Source organism: Melopsittacus undulatus, chromosome 9, assembly GCF_012275295.1.
Source record: "Melopsittacus undulatus isolate bMelUnd1 chromosome 9, bMelUnd1.mat.Z, whole genome shotgun sequence".
NCBI lineage: Eukaryota > Metazoa > Chordata > Aves > Psittaciformes > Psittaculidae > Melopsittacus > Melopsittacus undulatus.
The window spans coordinates 16,606,142-16,632,641 of NC_047535.1; the positions used below are offsets into that span (position 1 = coordinate 16,606,142).

Here is a 26,500-nt window from a genome sequence, read left to right on the forward strand (position 1 = left end):
TTATATGTGGTTTAACCTATTGTTTGGAGGTGATCCTGTATTCTGATATGTGAATGCTACTTTTGGCTAAAGCTTGCCTTGCTCTCTTTGAAGGTTATTCTTTTTTTTTCAGTTCTGCAATTAACTTGGGCAAATATCTTCCTATCTTTGTGCCCTCTTGCCAGTTTTCTAAGATGCTAACTATTTTAGTTCTAAGATGCTTTGAGATCTCTGGAATACAAAGTTCTGTCTTAAGAGCTGAGTGAGGTTTTTTTATTGTCATTTGAAATGGTAAGGAAACAGTTGTTTTTTTTTTTTTCTCTATTGCTGCTTTGACATGTGACTGCACTCAAATCTGACATTGCTCATGTCTTTGGAAGAGGAATTGCTGAGAGTATTCCTTTGTAACAATCTTTTTGTCTTGGTTTCTTCTGAAACAACAAATTCAGAAGGTGAATTAAGTCACTACTGAAAGAAGAGGGTGAATTGAAAATAAATTTGCACAAAGATACACCTTTGGTTTTGGAAACAAATAATCTGAGCTAAATTGTGAGTAACGGCCCCAACAGAAACTGAACATTTTCTTTGAATCAAAAATGTTGAAGTTTACAAATTGCGTACATCTCTAGATAATGCCAGAATTTGTTTTCATACAAATCAGTGATGTCTGAATGGAGAAGGCTGCGTAGGCTATGTTCTTAGTAACTGCTGTCCCAGCTGGTTTGGTTTTTTTTTGGTTTGTTTTTTTTTTTTTTGTTACGCTGGTTTCACTTGAGACCTTCCTGTTCTACAGGCAAGCTCTTTCAAATGTGGATAAATGTCTAACCACGAAGAGCATAGATTTCAACATGTAACATTAAAAAAAAACAAAAAAAACAAAAAAAAAAACCCAAACAAAAAAAAAAACCGAACTTCGGCTTTGGTAAAGACTGGCAATGGAACAGATTTTAAGTGATGTCTTTGTTTTCCCCAGAACTAAGTATTTTTGTCTGTCTCTCCATCTATAACCTTTTCCGTCAGGCAGTGTCTGTCAATAACAGAAGAAACACTGTTATTTAAATAGTATGTGCAAGCAATACTGTGTATTTCTGAGAGAAGAAATAGCTGAAGAATTAAACATACAGAGTGAAGGTAACAAAAACTGCTGTTAACACATCTGTAAGTATCAGTCTTTCTTTACAGGTACTTCTGTACAATAATAAGGTGCCTTTTTCAACAGTGTTTCACTATTTCACCTTGAATTTATAAAGGTGTCTGCTGACAAAAAGCACGTTTTGGTAGTACAAAGACAACTGAATTAATCCCTCAGCATTAATAGGTAGTGAAAAGCTGTTAGACCCATGGAAAGTGCCTGGCTTTAATATGAGAAGGTGGGAAAAATACATGCGGGTGAAATACAGATGTTCACAAGTCTTTCTTTTGGTTTCTAGAAACTTAAACAACAATGTGTTGGATGACTTTTTTATTCACTTGAAAGGCCAGACACACCACTGGATATGGCAATTAAATTACTAACTCCCTAACAAAAGTGTCTTTCTTTGGAAGAGGAATATGTTGGAAAGCTGTTGGTTCGCACACCATAACCTACACTACCTCTCTGCCCTCCACTTCCTCTACCTGTAACACAGTGGCAGGCATGTTCAGTTGGTTTAATGGCTCTGCCTAGAACACAACCCATCCTCCTGAGAGGACAACAGGACCCACAGTACCAAAGAACCATCTGTTTACTGTATTTCGGTTTATTGAAGGGTTTTTAATAGTATTGACAGAACTAGACTTTAAAGTGGTACAAAAGCAGCTGCCAGCTGTTCGGCTCAGGCATGCAGCAGGTGCAGTGTAGAAAAACAATTACCATTTTACTTTCAGCTCTGGTTGTAGCAGGACCCGGAGTCTCCGCGGCCCGTGCCCTGGCCCCGCCTGCCGCAGGCTGTGTGAGGAGAACGGGACACCGTGCGGCTCGGTGCGCGGCCAGCCGCAGCCCGCCCGCCGCCCCTCCTGCCCCTCGGCTCCGGGATCCCTGGGCACCCGGACCGCGCTCGGCCCGTCCCGACCGTCAGTTACCGCGCTCGGCCGCTCCCGTTCTCCTCGGGGGACCTCCGCCTGAGGAGACCCCTCCGTCAGCGCGGGTGAAGCGCCCGCGCCCCTCTCGCCTCAGGGCGCGGCGCTCCCGCCTCTTGCGTGGCCCCTGAGGCGTCACCGCTGGACGCGCCTGCGGAAGGAGACAGGTGCTGGAGAGGGTCCTGCGAATCGTCTCAGAGCCCCTGGCCGTAGAGAGCCCTGTGGCGCAGGTGCTCCTCCAGACATTGGATAGCGGCGTCGTCCACCAAGGGGTCGAACTTGTTGGCCAAGAGGTGGTGCTGCTGGAGCATCCAGGGCACGTCGCCCACCCCGTAGATACAGACTGAGCGCTGGTGCCGGCCGGTGCAGGGCGGGTAGGGCGCGCCCTTGCTGGTGTCCCCCTCCAGGTACTCCCACTTGACCAGGCGGGGCAGGGAGTTCATGTCCGAGAGGTGGAACTTGTCACTCGAGGGCATGGCGCCGGGCACACCGGGCACACGGTTGAGCGTGGCCCAGACGTGCTCGTCAGGGCTGTAGGTGTCCTTGGCCCACTCGAGGAACTGCTGCGCTGCGTGGTCCTCGAAGATGTGCTGCACGAAGGCGCGGGTGACCACGACGTACGCGTTGCCCGTGAACATATGGTAGTTGTGGGGCGGCGGCAGTTTCTTGGTGGCTGTCCGGGAGATGACCTTCCCCACCTCATGGTGGTACTGCCAGCGCTCCCGCTTGAGCGCCGACGGCTTCTCCGACTCCATGCTGTTCCGCCCCTGCAGCAACTTCAGGGCACGGACTATTTCGGCATTAGTCTTGATGGGGAAATCAGTGCCGCAGGTGTTGAGGACATAGTGCCAGGGCATGGGGCTCTGCAACAGGTCCTGCATGCAGTTGAGGTCGGCCTGCAGCCGGGACCAGGAGGCATAGACCACGTCTTCCAGGCGGCTCGCCACGAACACATTGGGGAAGCAAGCTGCGATGGCCCTCACGGCTTCCTGGAAGGCGGCTGAGGACTTGTTGTCAATGTGGACGCAGTAGACGTTCTGGGGGGCATAGAGGGACCGCAGGAGCCTCTCGAACATCTCGATTTTGTCATGGATGACCATGGAGTAGGCAATGGGGAACTCTTCCTCTTCTTGGCTCAGCGGGAACTCGATGAACCGCCGGCTCTCCTTGAAGGCACTGCAGTCCTTGGCCATGTTCAGGTACTGGTCGGGCTCCAGGGAAGCCCTTCTGTTGGCGACTTCCAGATTGCTGAGCTGTGCCTCCTGGATGGCCCGCTCGTCCCCGCGGACCACCCCCGAGCAGTTGATCCTCCTGCCGGGGGACAGCTCCAGCGCTCGGTACAGGCGCTGACGGCAGCGCGGGTGCCCGGCGGGGCACAGCCGGGTGGCGCCGCGCAGCGCCAGGGCGGCGGCCAGGAGCAGCGACCCGAGCAGCACCGCGCAGCGCCGCCGCGCCGCCGCCGGGGGGGGGCTCTTGTTGCACAGCCTCATGGCCCCGCGCCAATACTACACGTGCGGGGCGCCCGAGCCCCCCACAGAGTCTGGTCCAGTATGCGGTGGCCTGGAGCTGGTGCTGCCGGAGTCAGCCGGGTACCTGCGTCCTGCGTGGTGGTGAGCAGTGGCAGGGCGATCTTGGCGTACCCACAGGTGAATAGCAGGTGAATAAAAGGAAGTCTCCTCCCTCCCCGTGGCGTGGCTGTTTGGCTTTATCGACACTGCGGGTAGTTGTGTATCTTGTACGTCTGTTTGAAAGAAGATATTTCATCTTACCCTTCTCCAGGATGTAACACAAGGAAACTTCCTCTAGAATGCAGCCCCATGTAATACACTTTTAAAGAAGTCTTTACTAGATGACTTTATGATCTAACCTGCTTTTCTAGTGTACAGATCATTCCAGTTTGCAGGTCAAGGGAGTGACAGCAATGTAGTGTAGAAGCCCAGCTGCAGCAGGCTTTCTGCTGGCTTGGAGCTTTTTGAGCTTTGGTGAATTACTGCACAAGACTTTGGATAAGTGATCAAAGTAGAATCTCTGTTTCTACAGTGGAAGCAGAGGGTGAAGAGAGAGACTATGGTTTATAAATAATTTACCTCTTGAAGGAGCGAAAGAATATAGGAGGATGTCAGGACCTCTTACATGCACCTACATAGACATCCTGGCTGACGCTCACTTAACAGAAAAAGAGGGCTAACTGTGGGTGACTAAAATACACCTTGTATCATGATGAACAGAATAACATCCCCTAAGTTGTAGTCCTGAGCCACTTGTAGTTTGAACCAAACGTGGTGTTTGGTACCATATAAAAGGAGGTACCTTTATAAAAGGAGGCTATTTGGAACAGTTTCAATGATGACTCAACATTTCTAAGATGTGTGTTCTAAGACAAACAAAGGTTTTATTTTTTTTCCCTCCTTTTTCCAGATGTACCAAGGAGCCAAACTCACAGAATCTGTAGCTAGACTGAGGACTGTTGATGGAATTAGAACTCTGCACAGGTTCTAGCAAACAGCAGCAGTTACTTCCTCAATTTCAAACCTGAGATTATTTTTTGAGGTATTAGCTTTACCCAGTTTAGCAAATAATTGTCTTAGATGCTGTCCAGAAATTCTAATGGACATTATGAAATGCAGTGATATGATTATACGTATTGGTTGTAGGCACAGCTGTCAGTTTGCCTGGGCTTAGTACCAGAGTTAATGTGCTTGAGAGAAACATGGAGAAAAAGGCTTACCTAAAAAGATATGAGAAATGATAGCAGATTACAGTATAAGAGGAGGATGATTTAATCATATTTAGGTAAAAATCTTGCAGAACACTGTGAGAAGTTGCATTATGTCATATTATTGTGGTATACTTTTTGCAGAAATATAGAACAGCCGACAAGCCTCTAAAGTTGTTTGTATATGGCAAAAAGGAGTGGCATAGTGAGGAGTTTGGGTGCTTGGCAGTTATGGCTGTGGTTTAAACATCACTGTGCTGTCATGAAACAGGCTGGTGAATGAATTCTGTTCATTCCCAGAATTCCTCTGTCGATACCAAAGAATGCAGCATGAGGACTCTCAGTTAAAACAACTTTGGTAAGTCTAGGTGCCACATCTTTCTAGTGCTTTTTTGTACTTGCTTCCATTTTAATATGCCATATCGAGTCATAAGTTCCTGGTTTTTAGCTTTCCTGTTAAATCCTCACAGGGTGACCTGTTACCTACTTGCCTGATTGCACAATTTTACATTGTGTTTCAGATAAATGCATTGAAGAGTGGAGAAGAAATGTGTTCTGTTTGCTTCTCCAAGGGGGGAAAAATTACTGTGTGATTGTTTGGGGATGGTGCCACACCTGGTGAAGCACCTGGTAGAAATTTAGATTGTGATGGCAGGGCTCATAGTCTCAGTGATGCAGTTAGCTTGTAGAAAGAAGAGGGTTTTCCCTGGGAAAGCAGCATTAACAAAGAAGGACAAACAGAATTGAGTTGGAGGAATCAGTCTGAAGTCATGGTTACTAAAATATGTAAGGCAAGAATTTTTATATCTATAAATATACTGCCAGTTTCTTTACATAATCAGACATCTGAGACCAGGCTTGTTCATGCTACAAAAAAATCTTGTGTTCTGCTCTGTTGCTTGGATGAACTGATGATTTTGTTAACTTATGATTAGCTGCTTCTTGGTCACAAGGGGTTTGATAGTACTTTTAAAATTAGTATTTGATGCAGTGTGTTACAGACCAGCCAGTAGGGACTTTGAAGGATTCCCCCTCTAAGTGATAACACCACTTTTAAGCTATCAGGGCATTGTTGTCTTTATCATTCTGCTTCTTCTGTATTTTATATCCTTTTAGTTGTCAGAAGAGAGTTTTATTTACTGGTGTAGCGTGCATTGTGATGTAGTTTCTCCCACACTGGTTGACTGCTTTGTAGGCATTACTAGCTCACAGTTAAGTTCTGTGTTCTCCAGGACTTTGTGTCAACAGGAGAAATTTTATATTCACAGCACAATGACTGTTGTTTAACCTTTGTGTTTGACAGGTATTTTTATGTGTCATCTAGATAGTAAAGCTTTAAGTAAAAGGAAGTACATGCATGAGGCAGTTATAATCAGAAAGCAATGCAATACACTTGCTTTGCCAGCTGTTCCAGTGCATGTCCTCTCCACAGGTTACAGTCTTTCAGGATAAACCTGCTCCAGTGTGAGTCCTCCACAGACACCACTTTCTGTCAGGAAACCTGCTCTTACCTTGGCTTTTGTCCAGTGGCCTCAGCTTCCTTCAGGACTGCACCCCCTGCTCTTCACTGACCTTGGTGTCAGCAAAGTTGTTTGCCACACTTTCTCTGCCCTATCAGCTGTTGAGCAGCTTTTCTTTTTAACCCCTTTCTGAAACATGTTTTCCCAGAGGTGCTGACAGATTCACTGATTGGCTCAGCTTTTTATGTCTGGCAGCTTCTGGTCTCTTGTCACAGAAGCCCTCTCTACCTCCTTAAAAAATCATTGACACCTTAATCCAACAGATGAACCTTTGTAACTTGATCCTCTTGTACTGATGACAGGGGTACAGTTTGCAGAGTTGAGTGACAAGAGGGTGACTTAGATAAGGAAAAGGTTGAGTGTGATTTCTTTGGCTTTTGTTTTTCCCCTATTTCCTCTCCCACCCTCAGCTGGCTATATACTTGCACAAGAGGGGCTGATGGCTCTAGTCTTTTGGAGTCCACTAGTATATTTTACAGGTATCATATGATTAATGATATAGTTAAAATGCCAAAGAAATATAGTTGATTATCCATCATCTGCAGGTAACCTAGACCTCTGGAGAATCAGCTTGCTAGTTAACTGAATGTAATTTATTACCTGATGTTTTACATGAAAGCTGAACTCTGCTAATAAGATATGATGAGTTTCCCAAATCCCAGTATGTATAATACAGCAAAACAGGGGGATAAGGCGTTACTCACCTTACACAGATGCTGAAGAGACAGGCATATGAGCAGGATGGTGCTGGTAAAGGTGTTTAAAAATAGTTTCCTTTAAATCACTCTTAAAACTGGTGCTGTTTCTGACTGTGGTGCTCAACACTGAAAACTGGACTGTTTCCTGGGGGAAGAAAATAACCTGATTTTTCTTGGAGGATGTAACACAAAGAAAACACAGTGATACTGGGGATAATAAATACATTAGCTCATGCCTCATTGTTTCCCGAAAGGGATTGCTTCATACAGCATGGGAAATATAAACAGCAAACAAAACTCTTTTAGATAGCGGAGCTCAGGGCCATAGAAATACAGAACCAAAAAGAATGAATTTAATCTTGTACATTTCTCACAATGGAGAACTCCTGATAACTAACCTATTGAAGAGATTATTTCTTAACAGATAAAAGATTTCCTGAAATATACAGCAGTGTTACTGAGAGTTTTTATCTGAAAAAAACAACCCTTGAAAGCACGTTAGCTTTGTTTCTTTCCTTGTTGGCCACTGTCTAAATGGTATTTTGAACTTTCAATATTTCTTATCTGTGGTAGAACTGTATTCATTTATCAGTGTTCTGAGCAGGTTGTTTTCATCATAAATAGATTCTGCCATTGTAATATCTGTGCACAGATTGAAGGCTAGCATGCAGACTGTATGTCCAAAGCTTGAATGTAATGTCATACTTTTCTTTCATGTCCCCGTGGCTGCTCAGAAACACATCTGAATATGTTTAGAGCTACAGTTGATCTAATTGCCTTTGAATGTCCCACAGCTGTTTCAGGCAGAGAGTTTATCCAGTTGCTGAATAGGGGTGTCCTGGGGTCAGTGAGTCCAATAAATTTTCCTTCAATGCCTGTGCTTCATGCAGAGCACTGCTTACCTTCACACTCCTGAATGCAATATAGGCAAAGCCACAAGAGGAATCAGCAGTGGAAAGGTTATTGTTACTCTAGAACAGTTGTTGTGGGCTGTTCAGTTCCATCTAAGGTTCCTGCAATGAACTGTCCTTGTTTTGGCTGCTATTCTGCAAAGAAACCAAAGGGCCTGTGCCTTCTTTGCCACATGTGATGCTACACAGCAGTGGTCAAATATGAAATTGCTTGGTGGGGGGAGTGGTTGTAGGGGTAGTGTTGTACTACTTTTTCCTTATTTCAAGTGATCTGTTTGCTTCCTTTTTTTTTCCCCCTTTAAAAATCTCCTATACACTTAACATTTTTGCTTCCTGTCATGCAAAGCTAAGACATATTAGCTGCACTTATTTCATGTCATAGAAAATCTTTCAGGTTTTTTACTGGTTATTATTTCGTTCCTTCCATGTTCATAGTATTTCTCTGTGGACATTGTTCCACATTGCTGTGAACTAACTCCAGGGATAAAGATAGCAATACCATAAGATAAATTTTGTGTACATTAGGTAAGCAACTGAGTTCTAGAGCCACTAAGGTATTTGACCATCCCACTAGGAAATAATGAGAAGGGCCTGAATACACTGACCTAGACTGTGGAACAATTCTGTTCAAGTAGTGCTAATGAGACAGGCAGCAATTTCATCTTTCCTCTGGCATTTATTATGTGCTATATAATTATATCATTATGTGCATAATAGATGCTACGTGCATCTGTTATGTAGTGCCCCTACAGAAGGGGCCAAAGGTGAAACTGTTTGGATGAGCACTTAGTGTTGGCAGACTGAAATGTTAATGGCTGCTGACTGAAGGTTGTGGTTGTCGGCGCTTGTGGGTGAGCATGACTGAGCACATCTTAATGTGAACCAAATAGTTGATGTTAGTGCTAGATATCAGTATCTTCTGACTCATAAATCAATGAATAGCATATATTTTTCTATTTAGCAAGCTTATTAAGTGAAAAAACCCACAAAACAATTTCTAACATTCTGAACAGTATCTGAAGGGGGCCTATGAGGATGCTGGGGAGGGACTCTTCACTAGGGAACTGTAGTGATAGGACAAGGGGTAATGAGTTAAAACTTAAACAGGGGAAGTTTAGATTGGATATGAGGAAGAAATTCTGTACTGTTAGGGTAGTGAGGCACTGGAATGGGTTGCCCAGGGAGGCTGTGAATATTCCATCCCTGGCAGTGTTCAAGGCCAGGTTGGACAGAGCCTTGGGTGACATGGTTTAGTGTGACATGTCCCTGCCCATGACAGGGAGTTGGAGCTTGATGATCTTAAAGTCCTTTCCAACCCTAACTATTCTATGATGCTATGATTCTAACATTTATTTTCTGCTTAAAAGAAAATGCCATTCTTTCTGATTTTGGCACTTGATTTGGGTCAATACTTAGCTCTTCAGGAATAGCAAACTGTAGGCCTATGGGAAACACCATTACAAATTCAGCAGCAGGAAGCAGAGTTCATTGTTTAAAAGTTATGACACTGGCATGTCCCTGTCTTCATGTTATTTTCACTTCTGAACTTGCATAGAGTCTTCTGCTGTTTCTGCATTCAGCAGTGTTGGTGGTAGAGTCCAGTATGTAAAGCAGTGACAAGAAATCTGAACTGAGGTATATGAGCCAAAGAACTCTTTTTCGTTGAAGACAGGTAGACAGGTGAGAGAAAGAACAGAACTGGTTTGCATTTTACTTCAGACAGGGATGATTTCAGTGGTTTATACCTGAACCTGCTAGTTCTAGCTTACTCATCATTAGTTAGCTACAGCAGTGCAGTGTCTTAATCTCTCTTGTTGGAATAGTCCATATATCTGCATAAGTTTCAGCTGGGTTTTTTTAAAATTACTTTAATTTTGTCTCATGGCAGCAATGAACAGCATTTCCAGGTCATTTCACCCACCTATTTCAAACAATTGTGCTGTTGTCTTGAGTAGCAATTAATCACTTTGTCTGGACTGTGTCACAGCAACTGAAAGTCATAGATTCAAAGTCGTTAAGGTTATGGAACAGATATGTATTCCAGTAAGGTATTTGCATCTCTAGTTGTTAGACAGCTTGCAGAAGAGTGAGATGGTACTGTAAAACATATTTTCAGTTAAAAATTGATTCACATGAGTTAGCTGAGCTAGCTTATAAGGCAATTTTCTTAATTACAACCGAGATGAAATTTTGTAGGCTGTTTCATAGAAGAGCTGCTGGAATTGTCACTAAAAGCATTTCCCTCTCTCCTCTCCCCTTCCCACACCCTGTGAAGATTCCTGGTGTAAGTAAGTTTAGACTAGAGAGAATTTGCTGTATGTAAGCACATCAAAGATGAGAATGTTTGGAAGATGTGTGTTTGACTAATCATAGAGCAATTCTTGTGCAATAAAAGGTGGTTTCAACTGAATTGGTAAGTTTGAACTGTGTCCTTCCCCCAGTTCCTTCCTGAGTTAGATTTAGGAAAAACAACAATTAACAACAAAACCTACCACCTTGTGCAAGGGTACATTTTAGCAAACAATAGGTTACATACTCAGACAATGTGTTTTGTAAGAGTAAGAATGATACTTTATTTCAGGAAGGCTGTGGTTCATGGGCATCTAGAAACTACTTGAAAATGATACAGCAAAAAGGGCTGCAGTTTTCTGCATTTAAAATGGTGAGGTCCTAGGACTGGTGTGTAAATACTGACTGATGGTATGGCACGATGCCCTCTGCCATGCCTTCACAAGACAGAATTGCTAACATACTGACAGCATTGTCCATCTGCTGCTGACACACAGACATTATAGCTAAAGCTAATGTACAAGAGGAAATAGGGGGTATAGTCAATAGTTCCATGTTTTGTTGTTTGATTGGTTGTTTTTTTTAATACACTTTTATATTGTTTCTTGTGAGGGTGTTAGTGTAATTGAAAAAAGAAGTCTGCCCAGTGATACTAGCATGGTTTTGATGCTGACACTTGACTGACATATTTGTACTTACTGGCATGAATATTTAGCATGTGGCAGGAAATTGAATCAGTAAATGTGGTGCTTGTGGTTGTGTTGATTTTAATAAAAATTACATTTCACAGACATAACTCTCCATGGAAGCGGAAAAACTGTTTTTCACACACAGGAGGATATGAACTGCAGTATCTGTATCTGGGTATTTTGCCATTATTACATCATCATCTGCCTGGAGCATGTTGAAAATATAGTTGACTCCAATCTGAACTAAAATGGCACAGTCTTTATCAGTCAGTGAAAGCTGACTCTTTTTCTTTGAAGTGACCAAATATGATGTTAAAGCAAGTGCTTGCTAATATCTGAGATTAAAAATCCAGCAAAACCACACACAGGGTTCAGAAAAGGTTTTGTGTGCCTGCCTTTAAGGAATTACACGGTTTTGATATGTGTGTTCTCACCTCAGATCAGTAGAGAAAAAGAGGTGTGATGGTGATGAACTTTCTCATTTGTGATTGCCATATTTATACTGTTCTTAGAGTTGTGAATACTAGGGGGATGTGAGGTAATAGAGTACAGAAGATGGCTGGGTTTGTGTGCAGAGTTTCACAGCTGAGAGTGGTTAGAAAAATGGGTTATTTTTCAAAACAACTTACTATAACCCACAACAAATACTAAATGGTCTGGAATCTGTAAAGTTTTCTCAGTTAGATTGAGCAAGAGATTTTCTTTTCAAGGCTTACAGCAGAAGTTCATTTTTCATTCATTTCTTATCATTCATTCAATCACTTATGATTCATTCCTATCAATCATTCCAGATTTATATAAATTGCTTGTCCAACTTTTTGGCTTTCAGTTGTGTTTGGAGCTCCTGTTAGTGATTTCTTTGGGATTATCTGTATGCCATCAGTTTTCTGGTTGCTGTTGGGTTTTTTCACATGTTTAAAACTGCACATGTGATCAAAAGACTCTTAGGTGGAGTGCCAAGTTACACATGTAGATACAAATAATGCCTGCTAAGTGCATGTGCCGCATTTTTAGTGCAAGGTGAGTAAAGCTGTGGGGAGAATACAAATTGTAAAAAAAAAAAAAAAAAAAAACAACCAAAAAAACCCCTTGTTTTCAAATCCCCCAAGAACCTGATTTAATGTGTGGTGTCCCTGCTCATGACAGGGCATTGCAAGTAGATGATTATCAGGTCCTTTCCAATCCAAACCATTCTGTGATTCTATGATTCTGGAAACTACACTCGAAGCATATCATACCTGTTAACAAGCAATTTCTGTGTTCTTGAGTCATCTTAGCATTGGTTTTCCTTTTAACTTCAGGATCTATTAAAACTTGGAAAAGTTCTGGTGCTGGTGGGTATCTCTGCAACCCTTAACACCAAGTGATTGGGCTAAATAGTGGGACTGAATTAGACAAAGACCCAGTTGAAGTAGATGTGGCATTTCCAACTTACTGTGTCATCAAACTGGCACATCCTGTATATATTGCAGGATCTGCCTCTAATAGTGCTCTGCTTGTATGTCTAAGTAAACTGAAGGTAATTTACAGCTGAATGAGCTGGCTGCATTCCCTAGACTAGCCCTGGTTTTCAATTGTAGGTGAAGAGTTCAACTGTAGCTGAAACTCTTCTATTGTTTCCAGCAGATGATTCAAATAATGAGTGTGAGACTTTCTGCCAGTTGCTAATTCTGAGCTTCAATTAAATAATTTTTATATTGTGTACACATAAATATACTTAAAGATAATATGCCTCTTCTGAGCAGTGTCAGATGCAATAGTCAATAGTATTACACATTTATGATGAAAAAGCTGTATGTGTTTTATTACGTGATAGAAATATAATCTAGTCATTCCCTATGTTCCTTTGTAGCCAGTTAGAGATTTCCAATATGCTGTTGACTAGCATCTGTTCAAAAGTATTATGAGAAAGAACTTTGATCCACAGTCAACAAATCCCATTCTGTCTCTCAATGGCTATTTGAACTGGACACTGCCTCTAACACTCAAGTTATGTAAAGCACGTTGCCTGTTAACTTTTGTGTGCTCAGTGTATATCCTTGAAGATTCTTTCCCGGCTAGGTATGACTGGGCTCCTACCTGTTCAAATCTCTATCCTGCTGAGACACAGGCATCTAGCTTCCTTTTAGTGCACTGTAATTTTCTGAGTTTGAGTTAGTTCTACTGGAAACAAAAGGACAAGGAAGTTATTTTCTTCAAGGAAAAAAAAGTAAATAATTCCTGACTAAAATAATCACCAAGACCAGTATTGCTGGTTATAAAGGAAGAACAATTTTGTATCAAAACTTTTCTCAAACACTGCAGGTTCTGTGTGGATTTATTTGCTTTGTACAGCACTGTTTTTGAATTGAATTGCAAAATAATCTAACTTTATCTTTTTAAGTTAAAAGTACTGTTGGCTGTGTACATGTGTTTCAGGCAAACCCAGGTGTGTGTTCTCTTGCAGATTTCTAATTCATTCTATGAAATGAGTAGACAAAGCTAATTAGTTTTGTCACTTTGCAGAATCATAAATTACTGCAGAACAAGTTTTGTTTTGTTTTTTGAAATATGTGCATACAGTGTTCTTGGGCAAGTGCCTGCTTAGTAATGCAAGAAAAACTTCGTGTCTCTTTTTCTAAGGAACACTGTGGTTTTTAGCATAGCACTTCTCTGGATGAAACAAGCCCACTCAACTTCTGGCTAACGGAAAGGTAGATCTGCTTGTTCTGTGTTCTCTTGTCTATGCAAGCATGGAAGGGATGACTGTAATGATAGCAGTCATACCAGAAAAGAAGTCAAGATTTTAACTTGATGAAGAAGCCAGTCATCAGCTGCAGACTACATTCTTCATATAGCCACATACCTGTATAGGATTACGACAGTGGCCTAGAAGCTTTTTTTTAGCAGGGAGGGGCAAGGATGGCAGACTGGTTTTTCTCTGCATTCCACATGTTTTCTCTCACAACTGTGTAGCTGAACTCCACGCTAGAGTTCACTGAACACACTAGAAATGCTTTCTTTCATATGAGCTCATCAATTCATGCCTATGCTTAGAAAATCTCCTTCAAAGTTATTGGAAGATCTAAAATGAAGTTATTCTTCAGACAGATTACATGTTCCTTTAATTCTTTCAGTCTTTCCATATACTTTGTGGTGCTTTTTATTGGGAATAGAAAACTGGCTTAAAAAGGAAAAGCTCTGTGTGTGTGCGTGTGTGTGTGTGTTAAGAGATAAAGGAAGGTCCACATTTATAACCAGTAAAATACAAGTGTGCACATAATCTTGGCTAAAGTCTGAACTTCTAACCATCTGATAGTTATTTTTCAGTTAATAGAGAAAACACTTTTCAAGTTTCTTTTTATAGCTGTGTTGTCTGACCTTGCTCTGTCTTAATTAATGACTGCCATAAGTTTTGGTCATGCCATCTTTCAATCAGGTGTCTGCAGATTTCACTGAATACTAATCTAATGTTTTGAGAAAACGTGCAGCTGGGTGCAGTCTGTACACATGTTTTGGTATTTTTCTAGGGATACTACTCTCTCTAGCAATAAAGATAATGTAAGCAAAAAAGAAAAGAGACTATCTCTGATAAGGATGTTCAGAATGCTAGCATTGTACCTTGGACAGCAAGATTCAATTTCATGTTTAGTGGCAGACTTTGCCATGGTAAAAAGCCATGTCATTTAATTTTTCGATACTTCATTCTTATACTAATTTTGTGGAACTGAACTTTCATGTCTCACAAGGTGTTTCTGAAGTTAAATATTTTCACTGTGTAATCTCTTCTACAGTATGAGGTGCCAGGTCAGTGCCTAAGCCTTAATCATAAGGATAATCTTTGTCATTTAGATTGGCATTTTGGCTCACGGATATTCTTGGGAACCCAGAGGAATTGGGTCTGCAAATGTAAGAGATCTGCTGAAAAATGCGCAGTATTATCTTCTCTGACTAGGACCTATGAACTTAATCAGAACACGAGATATACAATACAGGCTTTCAAATTCTCTGTCTCCTTCAGAACCACTTGTAATCACAATATTATGGCCCCTCTTCATTCTTTTCAGTCTTCTGCAAAGCACAGACTCTTATGGAAATGCGTCTGTCATCTGGAGTTCCCTTGTTTGCTTTTGTGACAGCTGCTTATCAGCTTGGCTTCAATAAAATGAAGTTGATGTCTATTTATCCTGCTATTCTTCGTGTGCTATGAGGATGGGGAAGTCCAGCAAATGCAGAAGTTCCACAGTCTCTGGCCTCTGTTTGTTCTAACATGTTGTATGCAGTTCTTTGTGATTTGACCTGGAGTGTGGGTCATGAAATTCTTTCTGATACAGCTTCTCTTACATTGCAAGACTGGGTCACACCTGGATCTCTGCTGCTGTCGAATGGCCGTGTCACCACATGCCTGTGGTGGGACAATTAAGTTAGAGTTCTGTCAACTGGAGGCTGATCTTGAAACTAACAGCCTGGCCTCCATAGAGAACTGTCAGCATTTGTGCTCACAGGGCAGCAAAGACAAGTTTCCCACAACAGATACAGGGTTTAGCTGAAGTTGGGATTCGGTTGTCTGGAGTCTCCTGTTCCTTGTTTCTCTACATCTGGTCCTCTACTTTGTGTAGTGTCTGCAGTTAGAATGTTTTATCATGTCTGCAGCAGCAGAACAAAGAGGATGGAGGCCAAATTTACAACCAGTGTCAGGAGCTGTGTTAGGAAAGGAAAAGTGAGTAAGTAGAACAGGATTATCATCCAGTTTAGATGTTAATATTATCTATCAACTTACAAAGGACAGAACTTGCTGAAGCGGCTTCATCCTCCACCTCAGAGGAAGTGAAGTGTAGTCAGCTTTGGGATGACAATAGTGAAGGTGTCACTTCATTAACCACAGGGAGAAGCTGCATTTGTGTGAACTCAAGTGTAGGCTTGGTGTGGCAAAATACCCATCTTGGCAAACCCTCAAATGTAAACATAATTATACCAGCATAAAAGTATGTGATTAGATCAGCTCTACTTGTGGTACTCGAGCAGGTGGCATAACAGTGCATTTCAGGATAAAGTGTTCCTCAGTACATGGGTTGATCAACAGTCTGTTGTAGTGATATAGTCCATTCTTTATATCTTTGTAGATTACTTGTCATGCTAGTAAAGGCCTTGCAGTGTAGATGTGCCCTCAGTATTTATTTGTATTGTTTTCTGATCATCCTTAAATGATTTTCTTCTATTTGCTATGGGAATAGTACCAACACAAAGAAGCTACATCATGATCACTAAACTTAAATAGTGAAGCTGTTTAGTAACTATATAGCTGCATTACTTCATTGTATATGAAAAAGGAGCAGACTGTAACAAATTATTATTGTTAATTTTCCCACATGAATAATCAAGCTTTTGAATTTTCATTGGACTTTTGTTCTATCTCTTTGCAGCTAGATTCATGTCTGTTGTTTATACTGTTGACATTTATAACACACTTCTTTTTAGGGCAGCTCAATGCTATTCCTTTTGGGCAGTTTAATTCCTGAGAAGTTCTGTGATACCTTTCTGGGGTTGCCAGTTCCATTTCCCCTGACAAGCTGGCAAAGAGTTTTAGACCTCATGAATGTGTTTATTTTGATTTTGTTGTTTTGTTTTTTTGTGTTTAAAACAGAGTAAATATGATCAGAGCAGTAAAAGGCTTATCAGCTGAATGTAGTATGTATATCCAAGAAGTGTTCTTTCTTGTAGTTAAAGCCACAAGCTTTAATCTCTTTCACCCCAAAAAAGCACCCTGATGATACTACCGCCAAAGTTTTAGCTTAGTTAGAGGAGGGCCTGTAGTCTCCTGGGGCAGTTTTATGCCATGATGCATCCTGAGTGGGAAGAGTCTTCTCAGATTTGGTTTTCAGGTCTTAGTTGTTAATATCTTAGGCGCAGTCTCCTTTCTTTTTCAGATCTTTCCTAACCTAGTGTTCTTCCTCCCATGTGCTGTAAGGGATCTCTTGTAGTTCCTGTAGCAGTTCCTGGTTTATTTCATAGGTGTATGTGTTACTCAGCATTTTTTTCCCTTTTTTTAGTCCAGTGTTCACGTGGAGGGGAGTTAAGCTGGGTGGAGTGCACTGAAGGTGTGTGCTTACTGAGTGTTATCTCACATACCTGATTAATTAAATAGTCTGTTTGACGTCTACTAGCTGATAGGAAATTTACCTTGTCTACATGACTGAATTCTAATGTTACCTCAACACTTCCTTTTTTCTTGCAGGCTTAAATGCACATTACTCTTATTTGGTTATAATCTGTTTACTGATGATCGTTAAAAATGTGTTTTGGAAGAGCATACACTTTAGCCTTCTAGTTCTGCTGGAACTCAGAACTAAGTCAGCTCAGAACTTCCTATGCTGCGCATCTAGAGCTGGTGAAGACATTTTGTTTTATTTATGTTTAACCATGTTTGTAATAAATGGTTCCTGTGACTCCTGATAAATGTTTAAACAAAATCACTAAAATAAAAACCCAGCCACACTTGACTGCCAGGATTGGCATAACTAACCATTTTAGCTGCATAGTAATACCTTTGACCCACCACACTTTCTTCAAAGTTAGGAGCCACAGGAGATGAAATAGCAGGCCCTAAAAGAGGAGGTCAGGGCACAATAGAAGCCAAGTAACTGGGTCTGATCCCCTGTAACAGGAACTAAGAGACTTCTGGCAGTCATCATGTTAAAACTCATCAAAATACACATCTTCAGGATACTGTGTGGGCCAAGAGAAAGTGAATGCTGAAAGTGTTATATGACTCTCACACATACGTATACAAAAATACTTCACAGTTCTGGAATATAGCATTATTTTTAAATGTACTTGTCCATTCAGCATCTGGCTGAGGTTGCAAGTACTAATCAACAGCCCTGTAATTTTGACTTCCAGGTGAGAACTGAGGTGCAGTGAGGTGAGGACCCTTGCTTTTGAGTTTACTGACTTGGTCTGCCCAGCAGAAGAGGGAGTTGAACTTGAGTTTCTGAAGTCCAAGAATAACATTCTCTCTACCCTGATCTGCAGTGGAGGCCACCTTCTCCTCCTGTAGCTCTCAGAGAGCGATCGTGGTTGCATTACTGTTCAGTTTTCCCTCAGATAAGCAGCTGGTGTTCTGTCCTGTTTAAAAGAAATGTCAAAGAAAGGAGTTAACTATTTTCCCTAGGGGAAAGCTACTTTGGCTGCTGTTTTGACAGACACATTATAGAAGATGCACGCTAGTTATGTGTTTGTCTCAGAGCACGTTGGAAGCGGTAGGGGCCGTGCAGTAGGGTGATGAATAGTTTAAGCGGTGGCACCATCTAGTGGGAGCTTTTTAAAAGAGCTGCTCAATCATATAAAAAAGGAGAGAATCGATTTAATTTCCCAGTTCGAATTCCAGCTGCATGGGTAAATAAAAGCAAGTGGTTACGTTAAGGTGAATGGAAAAGCACCATCTTCCCCTAGGGAAACCTGATGTCATAGTCCTTCTTAATGTGTATTTGCACCTTTCTTGAAAGTATATATTATTCTTAGTTTTACCTTCTCATGCAAGGTCCTCTTAGTAGCAGAAGAGTTAGCTTTTCAGAGAAGAAAAATGAAATTATCTTGTTGTAAACCAAAAATTACGTTAAGCTCAAAAGCTCAAGTGTTCTCTTTAAGAGTAGGACTTTTCAGAGAAGTGGATTAGCACTCTGAAGAGTAGGAATATCCGCTGCATAAAAAGAGCAGTGAAAGTGGCATGTTTTGTCCACGTAAAAATGCTGATGTGCCTTGCAGCTGCTCAGGAGATATTCCAGTGAGCAGTCAGCTCTCGGGAGCTGATGCATTATTTAGCTCCTGTCACTCAAGGAATTGCCTTAGAAGTCATGAGGGGTTATTTAAATAAACCCAAAACCTACCCTGTATTTTTTTTATTTTTCCACTTTTTCAGCCTGCAGGTTGCACTGGTTTCACACTGTCAGGATTTTACAAGGATGGAGGGGAGGGGAAATCTTTTCTTTTAAAATTAATGCTAAGACTCTCGGGCATGATTCCAGCAGCAGAGACTCAAAGAAAAGCACTAAAAATAGAGAGTCATGATAAAATTGCAAGAGCAGGAAATGTTGCCTCTGAGAGGAGTGGGGAGGAATCTCAATTTGTATGCATTCATTAACTTGGCTTCTGAAGTTAAGCTTCATTTTCTAGAGTGCTGCTTCTTTCATTGCTGAAAGGATGATAAAAATTGTTTAAAACCAACTCCTGGGTGAATGCTCTGAGGAAGTTTATAACCATTACAATCACTTACTATTTACAATTCATTATTACAGATGCAACATGTAATTCAGATTATTTGTCATTTCCTGGGTGCTTTTTTAGGTAGACTGAAGCTGTCTGCATGCTTAATTTTTTTGATAAAATGTCATGGGTGCTAATGGTCTAGAGTGTGTTGGTAAGATATCTGCATACTATGCACAATAATATCATTGATATTGATTGTGCTACTTGGTCTCCATTGTAAAACCTATGGCTTGGAAAGATGCTGTAATAGTACTTCTGCGTAGGGAATACTGGCTTTGTGTGGGGCAAGAAGGTTCTTCACATGCAGCTCTCTAATCTTGCACTCTTTTCGTTGTCACTGAAGTATAGAAGCTTTATGAACACTGCCAGCTGCAACGCAGACAAAATGCAATTACATCTCACTTAGAAGGCAGGAGGGCACAGGGTGCTTATAATTCTATAAACAACATGAAAGAATATATGGAAAAAAATTTGGCCAGCAACTTGGTTTGCAGATTTGTTCCACTCGGAGACCTAAGATGTGTGAGGCTAAGGGCTGAGCCAAGTCTTTTCTACTTGTGAATTGGAATTCTCTGTTATGACACTTATATCTCAGGTTAGCAGGTAGAGTGTGCAAATCTGACACTGGACCTTCTAAAGAAAAAGCCTTTGAAAGTGGAAATGGCTGTTTCGAAGCTTATGGGTACTGAAGCAAAATCTGATCTGCTTTGCTGTTAGTGCCAGATGTTTAGTAAACACAGAGAGAAAGTTTTCAGGTTGTAATGCACAGAACTTTTGCTCCTGATCAAAACCAGGCTGTCACAAAGAGAAAAAATATCAGAATTTAAGTTTTTGAAGAGTGGTTTGTGTGGTGTCTATAGAAAGGTAGGTAAGTTTCCTGACCGTGTAAATGTGTTGTTAACAAATAAAGTGTATTTCCCTCTGTCCAGTGTAATACATGATCTTTGACATTCTTATTTTATTGTAGTATGCTTGGGAGACAGTTCCCATTGGTCTGATTTTTTTCAGTTTTTTTCATTAGTGTTTCTTTTGTGCCTTCATTTTGTGCCTTCATTCACTACTTCCATACTCTCATTGCCTTGGTGATGGTTGTACATAAAATGTTATCATTTTTCTTTAAGTTCACTAAGATTCTGACACTGAACTATGATGAGGCTATTATGTCAGTGATGGGGTTTTCCTGCTTACCATATTTTAACCTGTCTTACCAATTGATCTGACTTTGCTAGACTGTAGTGCAGCAGCATGTTGATGGGAAGGTTTTCTAGGGAGCTTAAGCCTTTCTGCTCATCCATCCTCATGCCACTACACTGAGAAGTGCTGAAGTAAATAATTATCACAGTCCTTTCTGTGTATCAGAAATGATTGTGTGGAAATGTTCTTTTAAGTGTTGCTGAACTGATTGTTTATGGTTGTTATTTTTCTATGTGTACATGAGTGAACTAAAGCAAGGACAAAATGAAATCTAACCAATCACTTTTAAAATATTCAAGTAATGCCTGAGTGTAGTGTCAAAATTATATTCAGCATTCTTGAATTATGATTAAGTTGTATAACCAGCTAATGAAATATTGTCCATGATTACTTTTTCATTCCCTCTTGGTACTAGTTTGGAATTTGAAATGCTATTTGCTTGAGTGCTTAAGCAAATGAAAATTCTGTTGTACTTTGGAAAATATCTATCTGTTGCAGTTTTAAAGCAATTCTTGGAAATAAGACAGTGCCTCTCTCCTAGTGTGACATCCATTTTTGTGAAGTTCAACTTCTGATACAGGTGATGACGTGTCAGAAGCATCTTTACAGTCCTTCCATTTGCACTGCTTTGGATCTACTGGAACACTCTTTCTTTATTTTCATAGTCTTTTTTTATTCCATGCTAGCTGTTTAAATAACACTGATTCAATAGCTGGCTAGTGGTGTTCATGTTCCTGAAATAGCATGACAATCTATTTTCAGTAGCCTCCCAGCTATAGAAGTGATTTGATGAAGTAACCAAAATTGTACATTCACTTTCTCAGGGATTTCAGGGGAGAGAACAAAAGAGGTAGGAATGCAGGTATTGCTGAAATTAATTGAGAGTCTGTTAGCAAGATTCAGTTCTTATTTAGCTCTCGGGAATCACAGCAAGCCTGACAATAAAACTGTGTTATTGAGTGGAGGAACTGGACAAACTAAGATTGAGTATAACTCTGGGTTTGCTTCTCGAAATGCTCAGTAGTAAAAATTGTTTTCTTATCCTTTATATCTGCCATTTTCAGAGTCAAATGTGTGTTTCTGCAGCTTCTGCTAATGATGGCAGCCCAATAGCTACAACATCTGTTTATTCAAATGATGTTTCTTCAGAAGTGAAACGTGGTAGTTGAATATAGTGTGACAGTTACCTGATGCTTTCAGAGTTGAAGTTGTTTTTCACTGCCACATAGTGAAAAAACAAACCTGGAATTAATTTGACTATCAGAAGCTAATTATATTGTAAATAAGCTTTTGCAAAAGCAAACTTTCAATTTCTGTGAAGAAATGCTGCTCTTCTCCATGAAGTTCATTGATGACCTGGCTACTGTAGGCAGATGTAGGGTAGAGATCATCAAGTTAAGGCCTTTAGAGTAGGAATTAAGCTATATTCATTAATGTCCAAGTGCCTATATCAATTAGCTTTGATTTGCTTGTGGAAAACCCGTATCATAGGCTAGCATACCGTGTTTTCCCCTTCCATGTTTATTTGGCTGAATGAGAGCTGGGTTCATGTTACAGCTGTAGCTTTGTATGTTTGTAGGTGCACGTTTACAAATGTCAAAGAATATCACCAACACAAGAGTAAATTTTATATCCTGCTATCTCTTGAACTGTAACTGTGCATAGTACTTGATTTAGTATTATTAGTCCCAAAGGAAGTACCATAATTTCTAGGAACTTTGTTGTGTGTTTTCTTTGGTTTTGTAAGTTGTTCTTTTGGGGGTGTGTGTAAGGGGGTGGATTTTGTGTTTAAAAAGAGTAGATGTTTTGGAGGCCTGCTTGCACACTGGAGTTCATATGCCTGTGTTTAAGTATCCAGACTTGATCTAAGTTAGAGGCAGCTGCAGATGTTTAATGGAAATGTATAATAGAAGTGTTCAATTGGAGTTGCAGTCTCTACCAGGACACATGACACGATAAATTGGTCTGACTTTTAAATGACTAATGAAAAAATAAACTGATATGGTTATCTTAAATAACATAAATACAGAGCAGCCTTAATCATGGCCCAGGTATGTGTAGTCATTGTATTTGAGCAGGAATGTATAAAACCACAACTTTAAGTCTTAGATTTGAATGTCTATTTTGGTTCTGTTCAATGCACAGCTTTAAATGGGAATGTGGCTATTCCTCTAATTTCTACAAAATTCAGCATTGTAGGGAAGGAAGCAAAAAGAAAGAGGAAATGGGATACTTCTTAAACCTTACTACTCTGACAAGGAGAGTGGCATTACTAAGAGCTGTTCTTGTCTCTTTCCTTTTGTTTAAACACTAGGGAAATTGTCAGTTGTTAAAACCTGCTATCACAACAGCTGAAGTGCTGCTGGTGACAGCCACTGTGGACTTGTTTTACTTGCTCTGCTTAGTCTTAGGTGTATGAAAAGAGGGCAAAGGAGCAGGCATTAATGAAACTGTAAAACTTCAGGTCTTTGACATGAGGGGAAAGGAGATGAAAATGAAATGAGATGTGAGTCATCACATTGACATGTACCACTGTATTTAACAGCCAATACCTGTGGTATTTTGGGATATTGCTGTCAACAGCTGTCAGAAGAGTTGGACTGAGCAAAATGAGATTAAAAAGGAAGACTACAATACAGAAGGGAAGTTTAAAAAAGCAACTTATCTGATTAATTAATTGCAGCCTACTTATATATTCATTTAATTGCTATTATGAGTCAATCTTTCTCTGCTTGTTCTCCAGCCACTTCTTAATACTGGTTTACATTTTGTATCACGTTTTTATGCTTCTCATTTAAATAGTATAATAACAATTTTAAGTGCTTAAGGCAAATTTCTTATGGGATAAATATGCCTGGTATTTATACAAGAAAATAAAGTGCTGCAGTTGGGATTTATGCAGTTATAAAGAGGTGGACTCTATGATCATACTTGTAAATAAGTACCTATCTATTTCTTAACAACTCTGTTAGAAAAGATTAGAACTAACGTGTGTGTGCATGTGTGTGAGAAATAAGACTGGAAAAAGTGCTGTAGACTTGAGAAATATAATTTTACCTCTCCCTCCCCCCAGTGTTGCAGTAGTTGATTCTAAAGCTTCTGCTCCTTTTTTGCCGTGTTAGGCAAAAAGGTCTACCATGGGTTGTGTCAGATTGAGATAAAGTTCAGGTAGCACTTTAGCTTGTCCTTGTAACACAAGCTTTTCATACGAAAAAAGGAAACCACCATTTTAGTAACTCCCTTTAGATAAAGTTCTCTCTTCCAGCTCCTTTCCTTTAAACACAAGTGCTGTAGCCAGTTGTTCCTTGGTCTCTTGTAAAACATACTTAAGAAGTTAGCACAGTATACAGTAAAGGTCTATACTGTAAATTCTGTAGAGCTTTTTTCCTCTAGGATAAAATATAGTTATTAAAAAGATAAATGTCTGGGTAACAAAGATCCCTCCTGTTTCCAAGGAAGGCAGACTGAGTCTTTGTTTTACTTCATATAGTGCTGTGCACATGAAGCCAAGCAGATCTATTCTAATATCCACTAATGTGGAGGCCTGAAGAAATTTTTGTTTGGGAAGGGTATCTGGGGCCTCAGCTGTAGCACATTTGGCATCTGTCAGGGTCCTCAGCTAGGTCTTACCAACACTGGCTGTAATCTTTTGCTTCTACAAAATGCAGAAGTCATGATCCTTTACTGCAGAAATAGCCACAAGCCATGTACCTTTAAAAACATTCCTCTTCAAAAACAGTGGCTCTTCGGGTAACAGGTTCCCATGTAGTGTTTTCAGCTGAACCATCCTTAGAGATGCCACAACTCTCCCCAAGAGATAAATACAGGGTTGTTGACTTGTCACAGAGCAGCATGTGCCTGAAGCAGTCCGACCTGACAGAACACCTTTCTATTTCTGCTTCACGGAAGGCTTTGATCCTGGCAGAGGGTTGTAATTCTGCTCACTCATTTTCAAAGCTCTATACTCCTTGAATAGAGACTTAGTCTGTATTATTTCCTTTACTTTTTAACTCTTGTCTAAAAAGAGAAAAGCAATTTAAAAAAAAGCAAATTTAAAATAAACCAAAGAGCTACATAAGGTATGCCAAAAAACAGTGGCATGACACAGTAGAATAGACTAATAAGAGCTAATATGCTTCAGCCCATTTAACACTGAAAGAAAGAATACAATTGAAGTAGGTAAATTCAGGAAGGCAGATGATAAATGGAGTCCCTGTACTTTTTTGATGGTTTCTTAGCGTAGAAGCAGGTAGAAATCTCTTTATGGCCCAGTAAAATGTTCTTCCATTGCACAGCCCTACAAAACAGCCTTTCTTCCTTTCAGAAATGGCTTGAGAAAGGATGCCTGTGGCACCGGAGCAGAGCTGGGGGAGATCAGCGTCCAGAAGCCTCACCACAGAGCGACAAGAGCCACTGAGGAGGGAGCCTCAAGTCCTCGACAGGACTTGCAAAGAGCTCAGCTACCACGAGGAGGTGACTCACCGGGGGCAGAGACAGGAGGAGTGGCACCAACTATGAGTGGTTAAAAATCTACCCAGGGAGCGTGGTGAACAGAGTGGGTCGAGGCAGTTTGCGCGGCAGTTCGTGCGGGCAGGCAAGCGGGATGGTGAGCACTCGCCGTAAAACCAGGGTCTGGTCTGGGAGCTCTGCCCCGTCCACCCCAGTGGTGGCCAGCGTAGGCACTCAGACAGAGCTGGTAAGTGGGGAGGTTACGGTGCAGAGCTTGGAGTGTAGAGAGTGCCTGCACTGGTCTTGTGAGGGAAAGGTGCAGAATGGGCAGGGCTGCACTCCCTGCTCCCTGATGGAGGTCCTCCTGCAGCAGGTGGCTGAGCTATGGGATGCTGTCAGTAAGCTGCAAGATGTCAGGAAAGCTGAGAGGAAGCAGGACTGCTTGCTCCAGGACCAAACAGCACAGGGGCCTCAAGATTCCCCTCTAACTCATGGAGGAAAGAAGGAGGCTGTTGATCAGGGAAGCTGGGAATTAGTAACAAAAAAAAACCAACCAAAGGAGGAAGAGAGCAATTAAAAGCAAGGGGCTTCCTCCTAAACCTGCTGTACCCACCCAGAACCACTTTGCTGTCCTGCAGGGGGCTGATGAGGAAATGCACTTGCATCAGAAACAGTCAGCTGGTGTACTGGTACAGAAGATCTCTACTGGTGCCACCAGGAAAAAGCAGCGGGTTGTAGTAGTAGGGGACTCTGCCTTGAAAGGGACAGAAGCGCTCATCTGTTGGCCTGACCCAGTCGCAAGGGAGGTGTGTTGCCTACCTGGGGCATGGATCAGGGATGTTGCAGAGGCTGCCTGCTCTATTAAGTCCCACGGACTATTACCCGCTTCTAGTGATACATGTGGGTGCTAGGGATATAGATAGTAGTAGCCTGAGGCGTATAAAGAAGGACTACAGAGCTCTGGGAGAGGTGGTCAAGGGTTCTGGAGTTCAGATAGTCTTTTCAACAATTCTCCAAGACACAGGGGGGGACCTTCCAAAGGTTAGGAGGATTGGACAGGTTAATAAATGGTTAAAAGGGTGGTGTCATAGTCAAGGGTTTGGGTGTCTTGGACATGGGGCCCACATTTGTAGGCCAGGCCTACTGGCAGCTGGTGGAACTGCTCTGATAAAGGAAGGGAAGAGTTTTGCTGGGAGGCTTGCCAGACTTGCCAAGGATGCTTTAAACTAGTTGTGTTGGGGGAGGGGAGCATCATTCCCTCCCAACACACCCAGTCAGTTGCCAGCACCTATAATAAATACTCTGAGCAATGTAGTGATATTCTAGCCGCTCCAGCCACTGAGCTGGCTTCATTTGGATCTCGGATCAGATGCCTCCAAATCAGATGCCTACAAATGCTCGTAGCATGGGGAATAAACAAGAGGAATTAGAGATGTGGGCACATCTACGGGGCTATGATATAATAGGCATCACCGAAACATGGTGGGATGGCTCCTTTGTCTGGAGTGTTGGAATGGAAGGTTACAGGCTTTTTAGAAAAGACAGGCCCGGTAGGAGGGGAGGGGGAGTTGCCCTTTATGTTAGGGATAGGCTGGAGAGTATGGAACTCTGTCTGGGGACAGGTGATCAGTTAACAGAAAGTTTGTGGGTCAGGGTTAAGGGGAAATCGGTGATGGGACACATTACTGTGGGGATATGTTACAGACCGCCTGATCAAGAGGAACCTGTGGATGAAGAACTCTACAGACAAATA

The 26,500-nt window shown here is 41.4% G+C and overlaps 1 protein-coding gene across 1 annotated transcript; it reads right to left on the reverse strand.

Annotated features, from left to right (window-relative positions):
• Positions 1-1,698: 1,698 nt before the first annotated feature.
• GCNT3 (glucosaminyl (N-acetyl) transferase 3, mucin type) lies at positions 1,699-3,668 on the reverse strand. The gene has a single exon (XM_034066232.1). It carries the CDS (start codon positions 3,525-3,527, stop codon positions 2,232-2,234), a length of 1,296 nt encoding a protein of 431 aa, XP_033922123.1. The 5' UTR covers positions 3,528-3,668; the 3' UTR covers positions 1,699-2,231.
• Positions 3,669-26,500: the final 22,832 nt, after the last annotated feature.